Here is a 20,621-nt window from a genome sequence, read left to right on the forward strand (position 1 = left end):
ACACTCGGGCTGTGCTGTGGGGGGTATCAGCCTGCTGATTGACAGCGGCAGTGTCGAAACAAAAGGAGCAGAATTAGCTGCGCTAACAGGGAAACACACAAAGAATCTGGCTCTTATCTCTACTGCTGATTATGAATGTCTCTGAGACTTATTAATCTTGGCTGCTAAGAGGTGTGTGGGCTAGAGACTGTGCATTTATGTTTCAAGAGGGATAGTTAATTAAAGTCGTTGTGTGAGCGGACCGGATGAAAAAGCTTATTCTGCCGGAGCTGTGGAGCTCTCGGGCACACATGCGCGCGGACGAACGCGAAGAAAAGCACACATGCAGCCACCATGGGGAGACATATCTCTCCAGTGGCAGCATTCACAATATGTGAGGATGGTGAGGAGGAGCAGAGGCAGAGAGAAGCCAAGAATCAAATTAGGGGAGGGACCAGTATAGCAGAGCTAATGAAAATTTCAAAGAGCAGCAAAAAAAAAAGGTATTCAGACAAACAGAAATGAGTCAAAAGACATGAAGAGGCAGGGATCTGGACAGGCGGACTTACGGAGGCAAGTGTTCTCGGTGAAGAACTCTGCGAACTTGTCACAGTCGTCCTTGCTGTTGCCGCTGTTGCTGCAGTCGCAGTAGGGCGAGACGCTGATTTTGGGGGAGCGCAGGTAGTTGGGGGTCATCACGGTACCTACAGAGGGTGGATGGAAGGATCTGTCAGTATATGCATCGGCCTTTATTCATCAATATGGCAGATTCTGCCCAAACAGGATATTGAAGTACAAATGACCCGCTAGGCTTAGGATGCCCTTTTCTCTGTTGACTCGGTTTTATCCCTCTACTACATTTACAACTGAAACTCTGTCCTGGAGCTTCTGCAGGAAGCAGAATGCAGAGAAACCAGGGTGAAGAATAGGCTTTCTATCTGTAAAGCGAAGAAAATAGCTTTAGTCAGTGATTTCTCTTCCCCCAATGGATTGTTGCCTTGTGTTGGCGCTTCTCCAAACCGGCCCATTTTCTTTTTTTTTTGCTTTGCAGTAGGCAGAAGGAATCGGTGCAGCGTGGACTGGTGTAGTGGCTGGTTCCTGACAGCACACTATTGCTGTAAGGACATATTGTGCAGCGACGCAGTTTGGAGAGTCAAACGAGTGATGAAGACCGAGGTCTCAACATGAGGGACCGCTGCTTTAGCCTCAACTGCATATTTATATCGATCATTTCACCACCAGGTGAAATATCGTTATTACCTGCACGTATCAGGAAGGGCTGCCCGTCACGCATGCAATCCCATCAGCAAAGTTAAACAAATGCCCTCTGTTAGAGCTGTGGGACCTCCAAACAGGAGCGTATCAAAATCTGATCCAGATGCCAATCAAATCATATTCAGCCAAGACAGGGAGAGGGAGAGGGAGCATTTTCTGAGGAATCCAAACTCACCAATTAGACCCGAGTAGGCCAGGAGGCAGTCTGCGTAGTTTTCCTTCAGACAGCCTGACAGAGAACGAGACTCTGGCTGGCAGTTGACAAAGAAGTCGGCCAGACGTGACCTGAAACACACACAGAACAAATTCTTCTACTCCGCGTAATAATAACAAATAACCCTAATTATTAATGGTAAAACCACCGTTGCAGCTGCAGTTGATTCTTATGAGACAGGATGGGAGTGTCCAGCAAAATGCCTGGTCCAAATTAGCACTGGAAGCTATTAATCTCAATGCAATTAGGCTCCTTAATGGCTGCCGTCAGCGGGATGAGACGACCCTCTTACGTATGCTACTGCAGCTTTATATCCTGGAATGAACGAGGCTAAAGGCAATCCGGCGCCACGTCTCTTCTGTTTCATTTACTGCATTCATAAATATTTGTTTACACTTTTTTTGGCCAGAGGTGCAGCAGCGTGTGAAATTGAAATGGAGTTGGATTCCTCAGGAACACATGGTCTGCAGGTAGATTCAGCACAGGTGCAAAGCAAAAACTAATAACGTCGCTTTTGGATCAAAACATCTAGGGGCTAAGCTAGTTTTTTTCTTTTTATTGTGAATAATGTGCATCCAACTTTTTTCGTTCGCCCTACAAGTTAACAAGAATGTCGTCACGTGCACCATATGCACTTTATACGCACCACATTATGTCAATTTTAGATTTTTATGCATAGTCTAACTATGGGCAACGGAATTCTGAAGCTTCATGGTGAATTTCAGATAACCTAACAGCTGTATATTTTTGACATGCATGGAGTAGAATTGATATTCATTGAACAGAAAAGTGAAAAATGCTTAAACTTCCTGCCCACACAGCTGTAATTGCTCTAAAAAAAATGTATTTTTTTGCTCATAAATGTGCAGGTGTATATAAATAGCAGATATACTGTTTGCAAGCAGGACATGGATGAGCTCTAAGTGGGAAGCCTCCGCTCCGCTGCACCGCAGTGCAGAGGCACAGTCCGAGTTTTCAGCAGTGGCCGCTCTCTTCTTGGCATATGGTGAGGGAAATGCACGGCTTTAATCTGTCCGAGCGCGGGGCTGACAAATGAACTTGGAAGAATCATTGCTCCGGCGAGACCTGTTGTTCAGCCCACAGCATTTGTCTGACAACTCGAGAGCAGCACAGGATGAAAAAAAAAGAGGGACAGAGATGGAGAGAATACCGGAGATTTGACCACAGACGGGGGGGAAAATGACAGAGATGGAGGGGGTACCGGATATTTACAGCATGAATTTACTGATGTCCTGCTGCGTGCTGTGAAGTGGCAGCTAATGAAAGAGAAAGAGAGAGAGACCTGAGGCCAGGCCACCATCCAAAGCTCATTGGAGCTCATTTAGGCTGCCTAATGCTTCCACATAATCCGGCTGAATCAGACATCCAGTCGGTCTCGGCCTCACCTGCCTCAGAAACACACGTCTCATCGACATAAATGAATGAATGTGCGTTTGAACTTTGAGGTGCGAGAGTCGACGGCTTAATGCCAAAAATGCCCTTGGGTAATGAGGCAACACACAGAGTGTCCCCATAATGTGAGCAATTCAAAGTCAAGTTGAGACTTTAATTTGTTTGTTTGATTCAAGTCACAAAGAGGACTAAAGTCTGAATATGTGTGAGAACGTACTTTGTCATGCACATAATTTAGTAATATTTATATATACAAAACAGTTTTTTTTGGTTGAGAAAACATCACTTCCTCCTACAAGTGCAGCTTGACGAGGGCATATATAAACACTGTGACGTAAAATCAAGATGAATGGGTAATATCCTGCTACGATCGTAGATTCTGCCCCTGAAGAAGGTCTTTACATTTAAATAAAGCGTTGTCTACCTGCAGATGTAGTTGGTCTTGCAAGAAGCCTGCAGTTCCAGACAGTTGGGTCTCTGTTTTTCTTCGTACGAGCAGACAGGGACGATGGTCTGCCGCCGACGCTCGGAACACGCCGTCTGATCGTTGGGTGGGCACGAGCAGAACAGCATGCCGTAGCTGTGTTTAGGGGGAACCTGTGAGGAATTCAGATACAACACGTTCAGTCTCGGATTTTTGAATTTTCGATTTCTATTTCAGTCAATTTCAATATCAACTACATAAAAATATTTTTTTTTTAAATGAACCAAATACACCTGAAACATAAAGGCTGCTGACATGGAGCGCTAGCGGTTGTATCCGATACAGAAATGTTACAGTGAAGTTTATAATGTCAGCTCCAGAAAACTACAAAGCGGAGTTCTTTCACGTTGACGTAGATCGCTGCTCTCTTCTTCCAAAGATACATCACAGGAGCTGGCTTCTAAGTACTCGGGTTTTTTTTCCCCTTACAACAATGTGGCACACACAGAAAAACACCTTTTGTGTTTAATGACTGAATCAATGTCAAAGAGCTGGTGTTGAAAAGAAAAGTCCCCAACAGAGAAGGTGCACATGATTATTCATTGTGATTCTGACAACCCCGCTAACTTCCTCACTTCAAAAATCATTCTCCCCCTTGAAGCGCGCCCTTTGTGCCGTATATTCAGCTTTTATGAAACATCAGTCCTTTGGAAGATCTCCGCGGCAGGTGCCTTTTTTTCTCCATCAGGAGTGCCTTGCCTTGTCAAAGAACTGCCGTAGGGCCTTGTGGCACTTCCTCTTGTTGCAGACTTCAGCTGTGGAGACACGGCTGGTGCAGGGGCTGATGTAGGCCGAGCGGTACTTCTTGCACGTGTCATTTAGGTTGCAGGCTTTAGCAGCGTTCAGGCAGTCATTCTTTCTGACCACCGCAGGCTCCCCTGAAGGAAGGAATCAAAACAGACGAGAACTGAGGGTGAGAATTCGGTCTGGTCTTTGTACTTTGTACTGATGAAACCTGAACCTTTCCAATTTCTGATTCACATTTATTTATTTTTTATTAGTCTAAACTCATTTATATTTGTACTTTACTGAAGGATATTTGAGTCACGTGGCAAACTTTTACCAAAGAAATACACAGAAAATGTCCGTTAACTCTGCACAGCAGAGCTGCAGCACAGGAGCAGAATCATTTTTCTTGACACCAGAACACAGATTCCACCAACACAACTATTATTTATTTATTTGTATTTTGAAAAACAAAATGAAGGCTTGGCTTTCTATCTGGTTTAAATTCATGCACATGTGCACTGCCAAAGAAAAGGACAGGACCAATTTGCAGTTTCACTTCCTGTTAAGCCTGAACCAAAGTGGCCCCTGCCGACACTGCCCCGTTGGCTAATAGGGCATGTCTCAAAGTGTGTCTGGAGTGTGTTGATGTGGTACTTTGCTTATCTGTCAGCTTGCACTAATTGCCAGCATCTTTCTGCTTGTGCTATCAATTAACATTTCCCCTCAACAGACTTTTCTCCAGCAATGTTTTTGTTGGGGGGGATTAAAATGAAGCCAAAACAGTATTTTTTTTCTCTCTAATGAGCAGCAGTTATAATGAGGTACAACTGGCATCACAAACACACTAAACAGAGTAGGTGGCAGGCAGCAGAGCCCACAGCAGGAGGGGGTGCACGCTAGTCAACACAGCTACTTCATAAAGGCTTCCTCTGTTGACGACTGAACACATCAAGAGACGTCGTCAAACACGCCGCACGAGTCAGAGGGGCTGGTCAATTCTTATTGGTGATGCAGGACCCCCATTTTCAAGGCAGGGAACGCAATTCCACCACCCATTACTAGGGAAACTTCAAAGGGATCAATGAGTCTGTCCAGCAAAGACAAGTGATCGGGAATCAATGTTACTTGTTGGTCCCGTTTGCGACTGCTACATGTCCCAGCCAGCGTCGGTGAGGAGAGGTCATCAGAGATCAGTGGTTCATCTCTGGTGCTCAACTAGTTTCTGACACTTTAGTGGTGGCCTGATGAAGGTCGTCATGTGCTGCTCCGGCAGGGGTAACCACAATGATTTAGTCCAAATTAATAAATGATCTTATTCACAAGCTAATACTTGGAATTAGAATTTTCTTTGTTTTTGTCATGTAGTCAAATCACACTGATGTGTAAATGTTTGTTTTTTTTGTTTGTTTCTGATTGCTCATGCGTGGATGGGAGCAAAAACGGACAGAAAGTCAATGCTGCAGCTCAAATTTTGTTCTCCAGAGAACATCACCAGCACAAGATAACAGCATCGATAGTAAGCCGAGGTGAGATATAGATGGAATTCCTTGTTTAACCCGTATAACATTGTTGACAAGCTACTCTTCCCAACATCAACGGAGAAAACACTGGAGAAGTGATGCATTTGCTGCCCTCTCTTTGCACTTTTGGCGGATGACAGTCTGTTTCTCTCTCTATCTCTCTCTCCCAGGGCCCACGCAGCATCGGGGGCTTGGGCCATCTGGAGGCCTGGTGAGGGGACAGAGCACAGTGGCTCATGTTTCCGATCCAGCCTCAAATTGATTATAATGTTGCCTGTTTCCTCCAGTTCCTCCAGCGCTCCTCCAACCGCCCTGCCTCCCACCTAATTTCAATTAAAACAGAACGCCCAGGGTCAGACCATGACCCTCTCCACCTCCGTACCCTGGCATCAATCCTTGAGGCCCTCTGCTCATCTTTTTCCCTCTCAGGCTTTTCCTTTCTCTGCTCCTCTTTTGTGTCTTTCCACGTGGTTTCTGGATGTTTTCCAGTCATGACCTCCCTCCCTTTCTTCATCATCATTACTCGTATCTAGACCTGTCTCTCGTGGCGCCCATTTCTCATGTTTCTTCTTGTGTCGTCTCTCCTCTCTGCCATATGCCCATTGTGTCCTTTAGTGGCCTTAAAGAGCTGAAACCCCCCACGTGGCCACATGTCCTAAGAAACAATATTGATTTGAGAACATTTATGCATGTTTGAGAACATTTATACTAATAGGTATTGGTGCCCAACAGACCACCACTTTTCCTGCCACTGCCTCTTGACGGATACCAGAAATACAGTATCTCCTCACTTCCCCACTTCAAAGCACCATTGGCGTATTTTGTAGAACAGTAGAAGATATTCTTACACTTGTTTAGCCAATTGAGACCAAGCTGGGTGTGGTGCGGGGGGTGCGGGAGCAGTGCTGTTTGTTTCCAATCCTCGTTGCTCTGCAGGAGTGAAAACACTCGTTGACTGCACACTGCGCAACTGAGTGGCTGACTATAATTTTCAGCCTCTTTGTTTGCTAAATACAAGAAATGTGCCAAGAGTTGTCGCGCAAGCTTAAGTCCCCGGGATAACGAAACAAACGGGCTGACACCCACAGGCAAACAAAAACACATTAAGAGTTCCGTTTGATCCATTTAAACCTGCAGATTTTACCAGTTAATATAACTAATATTTGCAATTTTCCTTTAAAAGTAAACTACTAACATGATGTACTTGCTCGCTGACTATGATACTCTGGTCTTTGTGCTCATCTAAGTGAGTGTAGGTGCTGATTTATGGGTCAGGCATCTGGCCGTCTCTGCCCCCAGCCTCACCCAGCCCCAGCCCTGCGGCCTCTGCTATTTTGTATGACAACAATACACAGAGTGATTCCCTTTTCATGTACCAAGCAATCGGTATAGACTATGAACTCCTTTGCTACTTGGCTAAATTGGCATGTGGGTTGCCAGTTGTGCTTCATCTCCTAACAAAGATCTTTCTGCTCGTCTTTTTTTCCTCATTGTATACATTTCCTCGCACCTTCTTCCCCTCTTGAGAAATGTGCGCTCAGTAGAATTTGATAGAAAACTCTTGAATTGACACACGAAGCCCGGCGTCTCCACCCCCCCCCCCCCTGTTGATGATCAGTTTAGAGTTACGCTGTCATCCACTTTAATAGGCTCTATGCTCAAAAGTGCAAGACAAGCAGAAATAGAGAAAGTGTGAAGCTACAAGGGGAGAGACTCACTCTCTCTCTCTCTTTATTATCTTCCCAAACTTTCTTTCTTTTTTCCCCTTTTTTGACTCACCGTTGGCTTTATTTCCCTCTTTCCTCTCTCTTTCTGTGTGGATAATAATCTTGCTCTTTCTTGAAGCACTGTCCCAGTGCAATAAAGTCACATGGCACTTGGTGCAGCAAATGCCATAACTCACCGCTCCTAGTAATTGATCTCTGTAGTATACGTCTCTCTCTGTCTTTTGCTTTCCACCCTTCCATCTATATCTCTTCCTCCCCGATCACACCGTCTTGACTCCACCAACATTTCACCTCCAATTCCCCTGAATTTATTGAGTTTTGTTGGCACAGTTCACTAAAATCCAGCCAAAGACAATTACTTCCCTGTCTGCCGTCCTTTGGATTTTTCAGTCCACTGCGATCACGTACCAGTGCTATACTCATCCCTCCAGCTCGCCTCTTGTATCCTGCTGATTTAGTAACAGTTTCAGACAGGTCTTTACTTACTGGAATACCTTAGGTGCTTTCAGTACCCCAGCAGCTCTTCCAATTCCATACACAAAATCCACTTTCCCCACTGAAATTATACTTTTGGTCCAAATTGCTTGCCTCAAACCTGGGATTATGTGTGCTGGAACTGATTAGACAGTTGTAATACAACCCTTTGGCAAATCTTGTATGTTGGCAAATAGTTTCCCTCCCTTCAGTTTTGCGCTGCCTCTCGATCTCATCCCGAGTGAATTCCCTTTGGAAGTCCTCGGCCTGTGTTATCCACGACTTAGCTGCCCGGCTCTTGTTGTCTGGGTTACCTACAAACTGTGACTCCCATATAACCTTTTGTTACACTGCATTACATAGTTCTGGTACTTGGATTTTCCAAAGATTATTATTTTTGTTATTATTATGTTTTTGATTAGCTATGCTCTTTTCACATTTCTGACCAATCACTTGTGCGCCAACACAGGCGAAAGAACAAACTTCTATGTTCTTGCCATGCATCATCATTTAAAGACAATCCTCACTCTTCTTTCTCCTTAGTCACAAGTTTAAATAATCTTTTTTAAACCTTTTGACCAAGCACCATCTTTTCTGAGCTCTGCTTCTGAATTTTATCTGACCTTTTGGCCCTCATCTGTTACTGCTACTTGCACTTAATGTCAAGCGATCTCTTTTTAAAAAAAAAAAAGTTCATAAACATGGAGGGAGTGACCACTGCGTTACATGGTACACAAGATGGGATACATTAATTTCTTTTTAGCATTTTGTGCTGTTACATAAATACACACACACACACACACACACACACACACACACACACACACACACACCACACACACACACACATATATATAAATACTGGAGTCTGGAGTCCGGTCTGCATCAGTGAATACATGCTAGACAATTGTGATGGCCTTGCAGTTGTCAGTCTAAAAAACACTTTAAAGTACTGCAATAAACTTGGCTGGCTTGACAGCCAGTTAGATTATGCACTACTGCTCTTGACTCTGTAGGGATTCTTGAGCAAACCAGATGATGTCAAACTCCCATTTAAGCAGCTTGGTTGTGATAGAACAGCAGAAACTGACAGCAAAGTGCCAGAGAGGCATGATGTTTTGACTGAAGTTTGACAAGATGTGAGTTTGCGCAGGCACCGCTGTGTTTGAAACAGATGTACTGTAGCACATTCAATTGACCAAAACAGAGACAGAAAAAAAGAAGAATGGCAGAGAACTGCCTCAGTGCTCTACAGTGATGAATCTCCAGCGAGGCCGGTTTTATTACTCATCTGCCAGTGTGGATATCAGCCAGTAAGGGCAGGTCCTGCAGGACTGCAGCAGAAATATGACTCTTCAGTAATTTCCACCAACACATTCCAGGACAGTTTTGTACAGTAAACTATGCCCCATGTCCCTCTAAGGACTTCAGCCTTGGTCTCTTCACACTGTACCTGCAGCAAATTCAGCTCGCTTTTTGTGTGACAAAGAGAATTTGAGTTAACAAAGTTGGAAATATATTCCACTTAAATAAAAGCACAACTGTGTAGTAGTCTGGGTTACTTTGACATGGCTGTATGTGAATCTTACCTTTTATTCACTGTTAAACCATTGACCCGAGGTTCTGTTATTCTCTGGGTGCAGCCTGGTTTTGATCAGACTTGTCAGGGTCAAAGTGCAGGTGGGACCGAAGACATATCTATATGTTGAATCCATATGTCCGCTGTAACTGTGTACATATACTAAATTGTATGTGCCTGGACTGGATCCTGACATTGTGTCTCAGAAATGTACCATTATTAAAAAATAATAATAATAATTCTTCCCATGTCTTCTACCTGCCCATCAAGAATCATTGAGCAGTTTTTTTCTAATGTACTCCATGATATTTGGTGGTCAGGCGCACACAGTGCCAATAAATCACAAATGCAGAGCAGTTTTTAGTTGATGTGAAAGTGAAATCACCCCTTCCGCCAGCATCTCCCACAGTAACCAATGCAGATTACTAGACATTATCATGGATTTGGGCTTCTAGTCTGCCCAAAGCCCAGAAAATGATCACAGAATGCAGCCTTCCTTCAATGCAACACGATATATAAAGAGTTCAACAATGGAGCCACTACTCTAAAGGTCACAACAGTGCTGCTAACATCTCTTAGTATCTCCATTATCTCAGGAACAAACCACTATTCTCTCTCAAGCCCTCAGCCTCTCAAGACAAATGTGTCATCTCCCAGCTGTCACCTTCATATGTGGATAATGCCCTCAGCACCCATTGTGCGCTCTAATATACAGTACTCGCCATTCTGTTGGCACATCTTCCAACAGCGGTCGCCAGCTTAGATCAACACTTCCTGTTCCCTCACCTCCAATATCTCCCCCCACTGTCTTGTGCATGTGGTCCCTCCCTCAGCATCAAACAGTCCACCGCTGAGACGGATCGGGACATCTAACATCTGGATGGCCTATTTGCTCCTGTGTGAGCCCAAGTCGCAGCACAAACACTTGGTGAATCATTATATCCAGCAGCTCAGCTCCCAGACTGTCGGACTGATTTACAATGGTGCCACTGACGTGCCAAAACATTTCTTATGCAGCCAGAAGCTGCAGATGGAGTTATTGTTGGTCCATAATTACCCCTGCAGGTGTTGTTTATGGTACAGCTTGTATGTATGTATGAAAGACTGCAGTGATACAAGGAAAATAAAAGTATCACTGCCTCCAGTGAACACAGCAGCATTAACACATCAGCCCTCGAATTAACCGGTTAAATAGAGACAAAATAAAGATTAAAGATTGTCTTTTACACTGAATGTATTGCCCATGAATTCAGAACATGCATTTTCATTTTCAACTGCAAAACTGATGAAATATGGACGACATCAGGGGAGGTTAAGGTTAAGCGGTCCAACAAAGCCAACTTTGAGTTTCAGATCTGCGCTGAAGGACATAGACAATGTTAGTCAGTGCAGCGGACTGGGAGCACCGATCGAGAGCGTAGGATTGGCCTGCATTTAAAAAAGGAAAGAAGGAAGAAAGACAGGTGAATGAAACACAAATACAGCACGAGTTGCTTTTCGACTGCAGGGTTTGACTTTTTTAGCAGTGAATTGTTAAATGGGCTTCACGATTGAAGTCAACTAGTTGACTGTGTTTACAGTTTAGAAGTGAAGGAATATGGAATTTTACAAAGGCCACAGCCAGTTATTTATGGTTTTCATTGAGTTTAAATAAGTCGACATAAATTTTCAAACTTGCCACAAAAGCTACAGTGATTGTGAGGCAGCACCATTATGAAGCCCTGCAGGGAGGGGTTTCAGGAAAAATGAAATTTTAAAACGGTTATAGCGTTAATCAATAACATTTTTGGCTTTGCTTCCTTAAGAACAAGAGAAAAATGTCTTGAAGAGAAACTTTATTACTTTCTGAAATCCCAAGACAAAAAAGAGAATAACAAGTTCTCCGTAAATACGTTATTCCACAAACTCACTGGCTGGCTCGCAGTGAGCACTAAATAAGCTTCCCCTCCTGAAAACACAGAATGAAGGGGGGCAGCCAATAAGACTCTCTGGATAATTAGACCCACCAACACATGCCAAAAGCTTTCATTCCAGCGGGAGAGCTTATGATATATCATCATGTACCATTATTAAAGACAAAGCCTTTTTGCAAAACTGCATCGTCATTTGCGTCTCTCTATTATCGTCCATGTATCTTTTTTACCCCCCCACCCCCACCCCACCTTCCACCAGCTGGTTGTTGTGATGCCAAATGTCAACGTCCTCCAGACGCCTCTCCTCCGATGCATGAAGGTTTTGATGGATGATGTTCATTTTCTAAGCTGTGTCTTAGACACATACGATCCACTTCTGTTGGACTATATGTTTTTAATTTAATGTTCAAGCTTGTCAAAATGTGGTGCGAAGATGGATGAGAGCCCTCCTACCTCTGCTGGCAGGTTAAGAGTAGGAAAACACTGGGAGGAGTCTGTGCATGCGTACGTGCGTGCGTGTCAAAGCACCCTTCCCTTTCGGGGAAAGAAAATACTTCTGCAGACAACAGCCAGGCAGCGAACAAAAGCAGACAGGACCAAAAAGAGAAAGAACGCACACGAGGGAGAGCATAAACAAAGCGGGAGAGGCAAAAGTTTTGAGGAAGTAAAGTAGAAGTGGAGCGGGAGAAGGGAGAGTGACATCAGTGACAAGGAGGAAACAGGAATAGAGACACGAGACAGAGAAAGAGCCACCAACATTAGACAGACAGACAGACAGACAGACAGACAGACAGACAGACAGACAGACAGACAGACAGACAGACAGACAGACAGACAGACAGACAGATGTTTCAAATAGCACCACTAGGGAGCTCTGCATGCTCTGCGTTTACAGTTGTAATCTCAGCAATCTTCCCATCAAACTGGTTCTGGTGTTGTTTAGGGGCTGGGATGAGGTCATGATTAAATGAGATTAGTCAATGATTAGTTAATGACTTGACAGGCGACCCCAGGCTCATTTACTGACCAATGACTTCCCCTGGCTGCTCATTATTTGGCAATATGAGAACAATGGGTCAGTGTGCTCAGACAGAGTCTAATTACATTGACTGTGGGTGTTACCTCAAAATAAAAGAAAGGGGGAAGAGACGGAGTGCGAGTCCATCGTGTTTTCATTCCATTGATTCTAATCATTTTATTTAAATCACATTTGTTAAAAAAAAGAACAACAAAATTGCTCCAGTCATTCCTCGCTCGTATAACTCTGAGGGACCTTAAATAGAATTTGAGGTCGGCATGATGCAGTGAAATAAAGTTCTGGCTTGGGCAGCGTGGTTGTACTCTTAATCCTTTTCTTAACTTTGAGGCTGGAAGCAAGTCTCTTTCCGCTCCTTCCTCCGACCATTTTGATTTCTCAGCTTCCGCCCAGCACTTTTCAATAAAATAAATCCAAATAGAAAGCACTCAGAGGAAATCAACATGGCCTCCAGCATCTTGACCGTCGACTTGCCCTTGCCGCTAAGAAAAAACACCACTTGCAGTTATTTCATCCACTCTGGCAACATGCTGAGTGAATCAGTCACCTGTAAACAATCGGAACAAGGTGAGCGAAGTTGAAACAAAGGAGAAAATCCTCCAAGAAACTATTTTGTCTGTGTCTGCTCTTTATTTCCAAACTGTAGTTACTTTTTCGAAAGTGCTGAAGGATATCTAGGCAGGATGGATTTTGTGCTCTCCTTTAAATCTATTTTATTTTTTATTTATATTATTTATCGGTCAAATCATGTGTAAACGTGCCTATTCAAATAGAAAAGGGTTGCAGTTTTAGGCACGTTATATTTCTGTGAAACTAGATGTCACAAAGTGGCCACGAAGGCTGCGAGCCCTTTGCGGCGTGCGCTACTCATCGCCCGTGTTGCATGATGTAAAACCACATTTGCATCACGCTGGTCTGACCTGTCACAAAAGGTCGCCCTGCCCTCCTGCCCGCCGCAGTCAAAGGTCAACGCGAGCTAACTCCGACAGCGTTCTGCGTTCCCCCTACGGGGGCCGCGCCACAAAGATCGCCCATTGTGCCGCCGGCCTTCCTCGTGACACCTCTTTTGATTATGGGCTGCCATCATTTGAACTTTGTGTGGTCAGAGTTTGTAGAACAAAAGAAATAATCATCAGTGCAGTTAGTGAATTTATTCCTCTGAGCACGTTTCGACGTCTGTGTTTGCAGGACTGTTTGTGTTTGCCCACCTGTGCACGACAACGTGCAGTGAGACTAAATGCACAAGTGTGTTGTGAGAGAGAGCCATACACACACACACACACACAAACACACACAATCACACACACGATGCCTACTGTGGTTTATGGGTATTCATTACAACACCATCACAGTAGAGGTTACACAGGACATGAGGGATATTTTATCTACAATACATAAAACAAAAATTGCACACAAACTCACGCACACACACACAAAGACACACACACACACGTGTGCGCCCACATCTTCTGACATCTCCTGAATGAAAGAATCCATCATCCTACACACTGGATCGACCGGAGCATCAGCGGTGCCGCGAAGTGAGATGATGAGAATCAAATCAGCTAAACACATTCCTATCTGCTACTTCCCACACAATCGAATCAGCGGACGTAACCGCGGCGACTCACAGCCTCGCAGGCAGGCTATTAGTTAAGATGACTTACTTGTAATTGAGCTTTATTAAAATGGGAGCATGTCAGGAGTGAATGGATCGCGCTCACTTTTTCAGCTTTGCGAGAGGAGAACTTTTATGACGTCCACAGGCATTTGCTTGTTTTCCCTTCGATGCCAGATCGATGGCACATGTCTCGTCTGATCAATAGCATCGATCGGCGTAGCTGATTGCATCATGTGACGGTAAAGCAGCCTAATTCATTGCACTGGGCGCTGTCAGTGAAAACAAAGGGGAGCTTTTAATTTAGCAAGCTAAATTACAGCGTACTAATAATGACAGAGTTCTTCATATGGTGAGCTCTGATGCTGATCATTAGACAATATGTTACTGCCTCTATTTGAATTGCAACAGGATGGAAGACTGAATTAGACAGCAGTTTTTACTCCGCTAAGGAAGAACGTGCCTGGCCTAAATTATTTTAATGACAATGACGTTAATGCAACAAAAGGAATACCAAATCCCAGAAAAATAAAAACATGAAAAAAGCAAGTAAAAAAGCTGCCAGACTTTAGATAGATTAGCCCAACATTAGCACTAATTAAGGGTAGAGAATCCCTTGAAAAGTAGGGCTGTGGCTTAAAAAAAATCAGTCCAATTTCCAAATTAAAATTTTGAAGAGAGTATTTGGGAAACTTTCCTAATGTCTATATGTTGCAAGAAAAATCTTAAGGATGAGAATATTAGAAGCGTGGAGAGGAGAGTGGGAGCACGTTCCGCCTGCCTGTGGTAATGCTGAGGAGATAAATACAGGACATTAGCCCCAAGCTGGATGAGCCTCCAGGGCTGCATGAACTAATCTGCTCTAATAGCAACACATTCACTCATTACACCTGGAGTGGTCACGGTGTTGGTCACTTCATTGTAATCCGAGCTACTCAAAAGCTCGGGACTTGAATCTGTTGACGAAGAAATGCAGCAACAACACCTGATATAAGAGTTTTAGTTGTGAAAACAGGCAGCAACTCAAAACGATTTGCTAAATGAAGCTTTGCGAAACTGTCTGACCAGTTCTTTGGGGGAACTTGTCACAAGTCATGAGATAAGGCCAAAAGACAAGGAAGACAGATCAGAAGAAACAATTGCTTCATTTTAAGGGGTCCCAAGGCTAAAGGGTTGGAATGTGATTCCCGGTTTCTGTTCCGCTGCTGATACTGAAGCATTAGCGAGCCTCGCGTCAGAGCCGCTGACACGCGGCAAAGAGAGAACGACAGAACGGGAGAAGTTTTAAGGGTTTTTCTTTCTTTGTTTCTGAGCTAAGTAGCTGCCACAGTTGCGTGCGCACAGCTCCGTGCTTTGCAGAAAGTCTTTTGTGCACACGGATATGAATGTCGCTGCGCCAGCGGCAAGAGCGGCTCAATGCAGACCACTTAAGTGGAAGGCCAGGACTGAACGTGTCTCCAGATGCAACGTCAGACATTTGCAGACGCATCACTGATCCAACGGAGGTCCGGCTGACAAAACCGCAACAGCCCTGATTACCTGTCCTCCAGATTCACCCGCTCAGCTAATCCCGCTGAGGCCAGGGGCACGTGGCACATTTGGATTCATGGAAGTGAGCTTTACCCAGACTCTGTCTCTGGTGTGTGCTAATCGGGATCTTCGGAACAGCATCAGAGACTATTAAGTAGGACCCGACGCGGGGTCTACATTTCCGCGAGGCGCTGATGATCCACCACCTCTGCCGGATGTTAATTCAGCCGTTTTTTGTGCTGTCACTCCCTGTTTAGCTGTAAGCCTCTCTCTGTTTGTCTTCCCGCCTCTCCCCTTCCAACTGCCTTTCACAGGAATTGTCTTCTTGTTTTCCCACATCATCTGTCCATCCCCCCCACCACCAGCCTCTCGTGGATGCTGATGAGGTGCTGCGGCCGTATAAATCGGTGACACATGGAGCTCTTCCACAGGCTCAGAGCCCATTAGTTTAACAATTAATAATTGATTATGCTCCTCAAATACATGTCGGCCTACTTCCGAAGACACACAATCAGACACACAAGCGGATAACTGCGGACGTTCACGTCACACAGGCCATCGTGGTGCCAGAGATGATGACCACGCGCTTTATCTCTATTTTATCAAATCCGCCCAAAAACCTCAAACAGAAGAATGAAAAAGTGCGGAATGAGTCGTCGCAGTTGACATTCGTTCGTGGATGAAGGTTATCGTTATGCAACAAAAGTTTTGTTCAGGCTCGGCGGTTGGAATTATCGAAACAAAAGTGAATATGAATATAAGAAAAAGAAAAAAATGAAATAAATCAAATCCACTTTGTGTGACTTGGAACTGAACCTCTCTCTGCAGAACTGAAGACAGATGTCCAGACATCCACCCGCCCACCACTCTGCGGTACTTTAATTTCTACTGCATTATTTCACTGGCAAATGATGGTATTTTTGTGTCTTTTTCCTTCTCCCGTCTGCTCTTTCAGCCCTTTATGAATATTCCTCAGACTTTGTCGCCAAACCCCTGCTTTATTTGCATTCCGCGCTCTTCGATAAAATCAGAGAACGAAGGGATGAAGAAAGACAAGAAGGGGGGAACGACCTCGCACGAGTCTCCGTGGACAGTTGGGCACCTTCAAGATGAAATGCCACTTGCATGTCGCCGCCTCATCACATGACCCCTGCTCGTCATCGCCGCCGTAACAATTGAAATGAGCTCACGGATAATGAAAAGTCATCTTTAACAAGATTCCAGCAACTTGGTTAAGCCACTGCTGTAATCCTATAACAGCCCCGCTCCTCTGCATCTGTCCTGGGTTAATCAGGGAGCTGCAGCAAAGGTATTTGTTTTCCACATGTCGGAAAGGCTTCTCTGGTACTCAGACGTATTAAAATGTAATATAACAGCAAATGGAAAAAAAGGGGCTTAAATACATAAGCAAGATTCACATTAAGATGGAGAGGAGAAAACTCTAAAATGAGTCGACCTTTTTCCATCTGTCCTATATTTAAAGCAGACTGAAAGCATGACATTTATTATCGATGTGATGTTTAAAGTTAGGTGGAGGGCCCAGACACACATGTGACTGAGCTGCGGGCCTTAGCACGAACAATGTCCTCGTCTGTTTATGTGATGCCAGTGCGACACACACACATACACACACACACACACACACAAAAAGCGTGCATTCAGACCTGCAGTGAGACTTGTAAAAGCTGTTGTCTCATCCATCAGCAGCAGTAAGAGAACTTCACCTCCTGACAGTGTTTGATAAACACTGACCAAACCCTCCTGTGACCCTTGACCTTCCCTAAACACGCTACATACCAGTGATTGCCCCCATGGAATGCCATTAGTACTGTGAATGCAATATATACCTATAAAATAATGTATCACAGTGATTTTTTTAAAGTTTCGGATCAAATTAAATGTTCAAAGGTGACTTTGAAAGTTAATTAAAAGTTAAAAGTTAATTAAACCTGATTATCTAAAGTGCATTTCACATAAATGGCAAGATATCATAATTTCAATGAGCCTTACGTTCATGGAGCTTTGTAATTCAGATTGATACTGAAGGGCTCCCCAGCATCAAGCACCGGGCCCGAAACCCACATCTTTCGACACAACCCAGATGTCAGATCCCCTCCCCCCCGTGTGAAAAAGTGTGCATGGTCCCCGGTTGTAAAGATGATGGAGAAGATAAACAACACTGAGGGAAACCAATGAGCCAGCAGAAGAGTGTGAGGTCCCCTGTTATTTTTGCTTGAGCAGCCATTCATCAGGTGCTCAAGTTGTTGGGTAATCCATTTCTCTCTCCTTTTAGCCATGTTGTTGAGCAATGGCCTGGCAGACCCGTGGGAGAGGAAAATGGGGTGTCTGCCTGCTTCCTCAGAGGAACTGGATTAATTTTCTGTGGCGGGAAGCAGAGAGGATCTGAACAAACCCGAAGCGGATTGAAGAGCCCAACATTTTGCCGATTTAGATCAGCAATTTGTTCCAGCTAGGCACGGAGCAACATGTTTGTGAAGGGAATGCAAAAAAGACCCGAGGACAGACGCTCCAAGAACATATAACTCTATTTTCTCCACACTCCAAACTCTGTCTTTCCAAAAAAACATGTGTGAATCCTGCTACACCTCCATGAAACCTCCATTAAAGGAAGGACATTTGTGTTGCTTCATTCTTTTGACAGCTTCATCAGCGACATGTAGTCACAGCCCATCTGTAACCACACATGACAGAAGAAAGGTCAAAACCTTGTGGCTTCTGCAGCAAATAGATAGAAAGTACGTGGCAGGTTTGGACAAAAGTGAGGAAGAAGCTTTTGCATGGTTACTATACCCACTTTTTCAGTTGTGAAATATGATTTCAATCTCGTGAAGCCAGCATCGACTCTTCCACCTCCTTTCTTTCGCTCAAACGCACCCTTGAGGCAGGTTTTTGAGGGCTGGGGTGGTTACATGGGGATGGTGATGGAAACAGAAGCAAATATAAGCAGAGGCTGATAGTTTCATCACACAAACAAAGGGGAAGTTGCAACGGCTAAATAAGAAACAGAAAAAAATAAAGTGGATTGGACAGAACCAAAGATATGATGACCACGAACACGATGGCAATCAGTTTGCTCTGACTCCGACGCGAGTTTGAGAACAGTCAGACTCGGCTTTATTCCTCAGGTTGGCTAATTTCAGTGTTCAAAGAAGAAAAACTTCTTAGAAGCAGCTTTATTTATTCAGTTCAGAAGACAATGCTTGGGTGAAGAACAGATTCTCTTTTGAGTGCTGCCAACACAATATGGCTCAAGCAACATCCATATTAAAGACCCCAGTGCATTAATTAAAATCTGTAGCTACCAATGCAATTTGAGTGCATAAAAGACTCCATTAATGTGGCCTAAATAATCATTAAAAGTCATGTTCACATTCAATGTTGAATGTATCTTTTATTCACCAAATATCCATTGACAATGAATAAATCCCAAGTTAAAAGAAGGAAGGATGTGAAAGTGTAAAACAAAAATAAACTAAAATGTGTGTAGTTTTTTTTTACTGACTCACAATAAATTAGACATTTTTCTGCATGTGGGTGTACAATAATGTGATTCCCCGCCTTCAGGCAGAAAATGGACCGGCCCATTTATTGACTATAATTTGGTAGACATGGTTTGACCTTGAAAGGCACATAAAGATCAGGGTCAGCTGCACATGGTTATACACACACACACACAAACACACACGCACGCACGCATGCAGCACTGGAAGCACAAAACATCCCCCAGCCACAAATTGGCAACAGTCATTCCCGAACAATAATACATATTTTTGGCAAATAGTAACACCGCTTTGTGAAATAAAAGAATAAATGAATTATAATAAAAAGATCTACTAAAACGTTCAGAATTTAGAGTTCTGTGAACAGAGTAATTTTGCGACTGCACGGAGGCTTTCTGCATTGTGTTATTCATACAAAGACACTTTTAACACAAAAAAAGAGCACTTTTAAAACCTTGAATGCACATTTTGAAAGGCAACAAATCAAAGAGTGAATTGTTTTCATTTATCTGAGCAGCTTTGTGGCCACCACTTGTAGCGAGGCCACATCCAGCAATCTATCGAACAAGATCCAAAAGAGAGGTTCCTGAAGCATTTAGACTGGTACTTGATCCACATCAGTCCATTTCTGCAGTCCCAAACTCTTGGATTCTTGTTCCAGAGATGCTCCCAGTATGTACCACAATACTGATACTGGAAATCCAAAAAAGTGAGTGGAATGGCTGCAAATTACTCCCACTTGTCAGTGCAAATTTGGGCTACGGCTATCACTGTTCAGGGGCCCTCTAAGATATACACACTACTCTTCCACACCCCCACAATGTGTGCTATGTCCCTCATGTTAGATAGTGTAAAGTTAGACCTTTATTTTTACCTCTCATTTCTAAGGAAGTTATTATAAAGGGATAAAAAATGACATTTTCCCACTCTAATTAAACTGACAGCCAGTTAGAAAAGAAATAAAAATCTCTGTGAAAGCTATTGTAGTTCGGAACCCCGTGCAAGCCGTTGCTCTTTTTTTGTCCCCCGACAATTTGATAAAAGTGTCTTTCAATCATATTATCCCAGTATTTTTTATTTTTTTAAATGTGCACATTTGTGGCTTAAACAAAAGTGTTTCTAAGGTAACGTAACACTTGAAGCTGAGCAAAACAGTGAAGTCAGCAGTGTCTGTAAGTAAAGTGCAGTCCTTATCATTTTTCAGGCAGACAAATGCAAGTCATCCACCCAAGTGCATGCTATAAAACACATAAAAATAAATAAACAAATAAATAAATAAAACACCCTCTAAGACTCCATTATTTTCTTGGCCACCTTCCACTGTGTGGAAATGCTTCAGTATTTACCGAGAGCAGAAACACATCAGAACGTTTCAGACAAATTTCCATCTTGCTGCATGATCGCTGCAGGTGGAGAACACAGCCAGTGGAATCTTCCTGTTTAATTTCCCAGTCCACCCGCTTGCCATCCTGGGAGGATATGTTAAAAGTACTTGGCCTGGGGATGTTTGATTTCTCTCTGCTGCGCTCCATCTGACAGATTGGGATAATAAGGAGAGCTAATTGGAGAGGCTGCTCATATGCTGATTAGACATCTCTGCTTCTTCTTC

At 43.8% G+C, this 20,621-nt stretch overlaps 1 protein-coding gene and 1 long non-coding RNA gene across 3 annotated transcripts in view; one reads left to right on the forward strand and one right to left on the reverse strand.

Moving 5' to 3' along the window:
- gfra1a (gdnf family receptor alpha 1a) overlaps positions 1-20,621 on the reverse strand; it is a 53,119-nt gene that overhangs the window by 9,786 nt on the left and 22,712 nt on the right. For both annotated transcript variants that reach the window (XM_057047027.1, XM_057047028.1), the window contains 4 exons: positions 4,065-4,243; positions 3,306-3,478; positions 1,430-1,539; positions 549-683 (listed from right to left, as the gene is read on the reverse strand). In XM_057047027.1, the coding sequence (XP_056903007.1) occupies positions 549-683; positions 1,430-1,539; positions 3,306-3,478; positions 4,065-4,243 (597 nt within the window). The remainder of the gene's footprint in view (positions 1-548; positions 684-1,429; positions 1,540-3,305; positions 3,479-4,064; positions 4,244-20,621) is intronic.
- Positions 16,180-20,298, forward strand: LOC130533534 (uncharacterized). Its single transcript, XR_008952605.1, has 3 exons — positions 16,180-16,800; positions 17,525-17,701; positions 17,785-20,298. It is a non-coding gene; the product is annotated as an uncharacterized LOC130533534 (long non-coding RNA).

Source organism: Takifugu flavidus, chromosome 11, assembly GCF_003711565.1.
Source record: "Takifugu flavidus isolate HTHZ2018 chromosome 11, ASM371156v2, whole genome shotgun sequence".
NCBI lineage: Eukaryota > Metazoa > Chordata > Actinopteri > Tetraodontiformes > Tetraodontidae > Takifugu > Takifugu flavidus.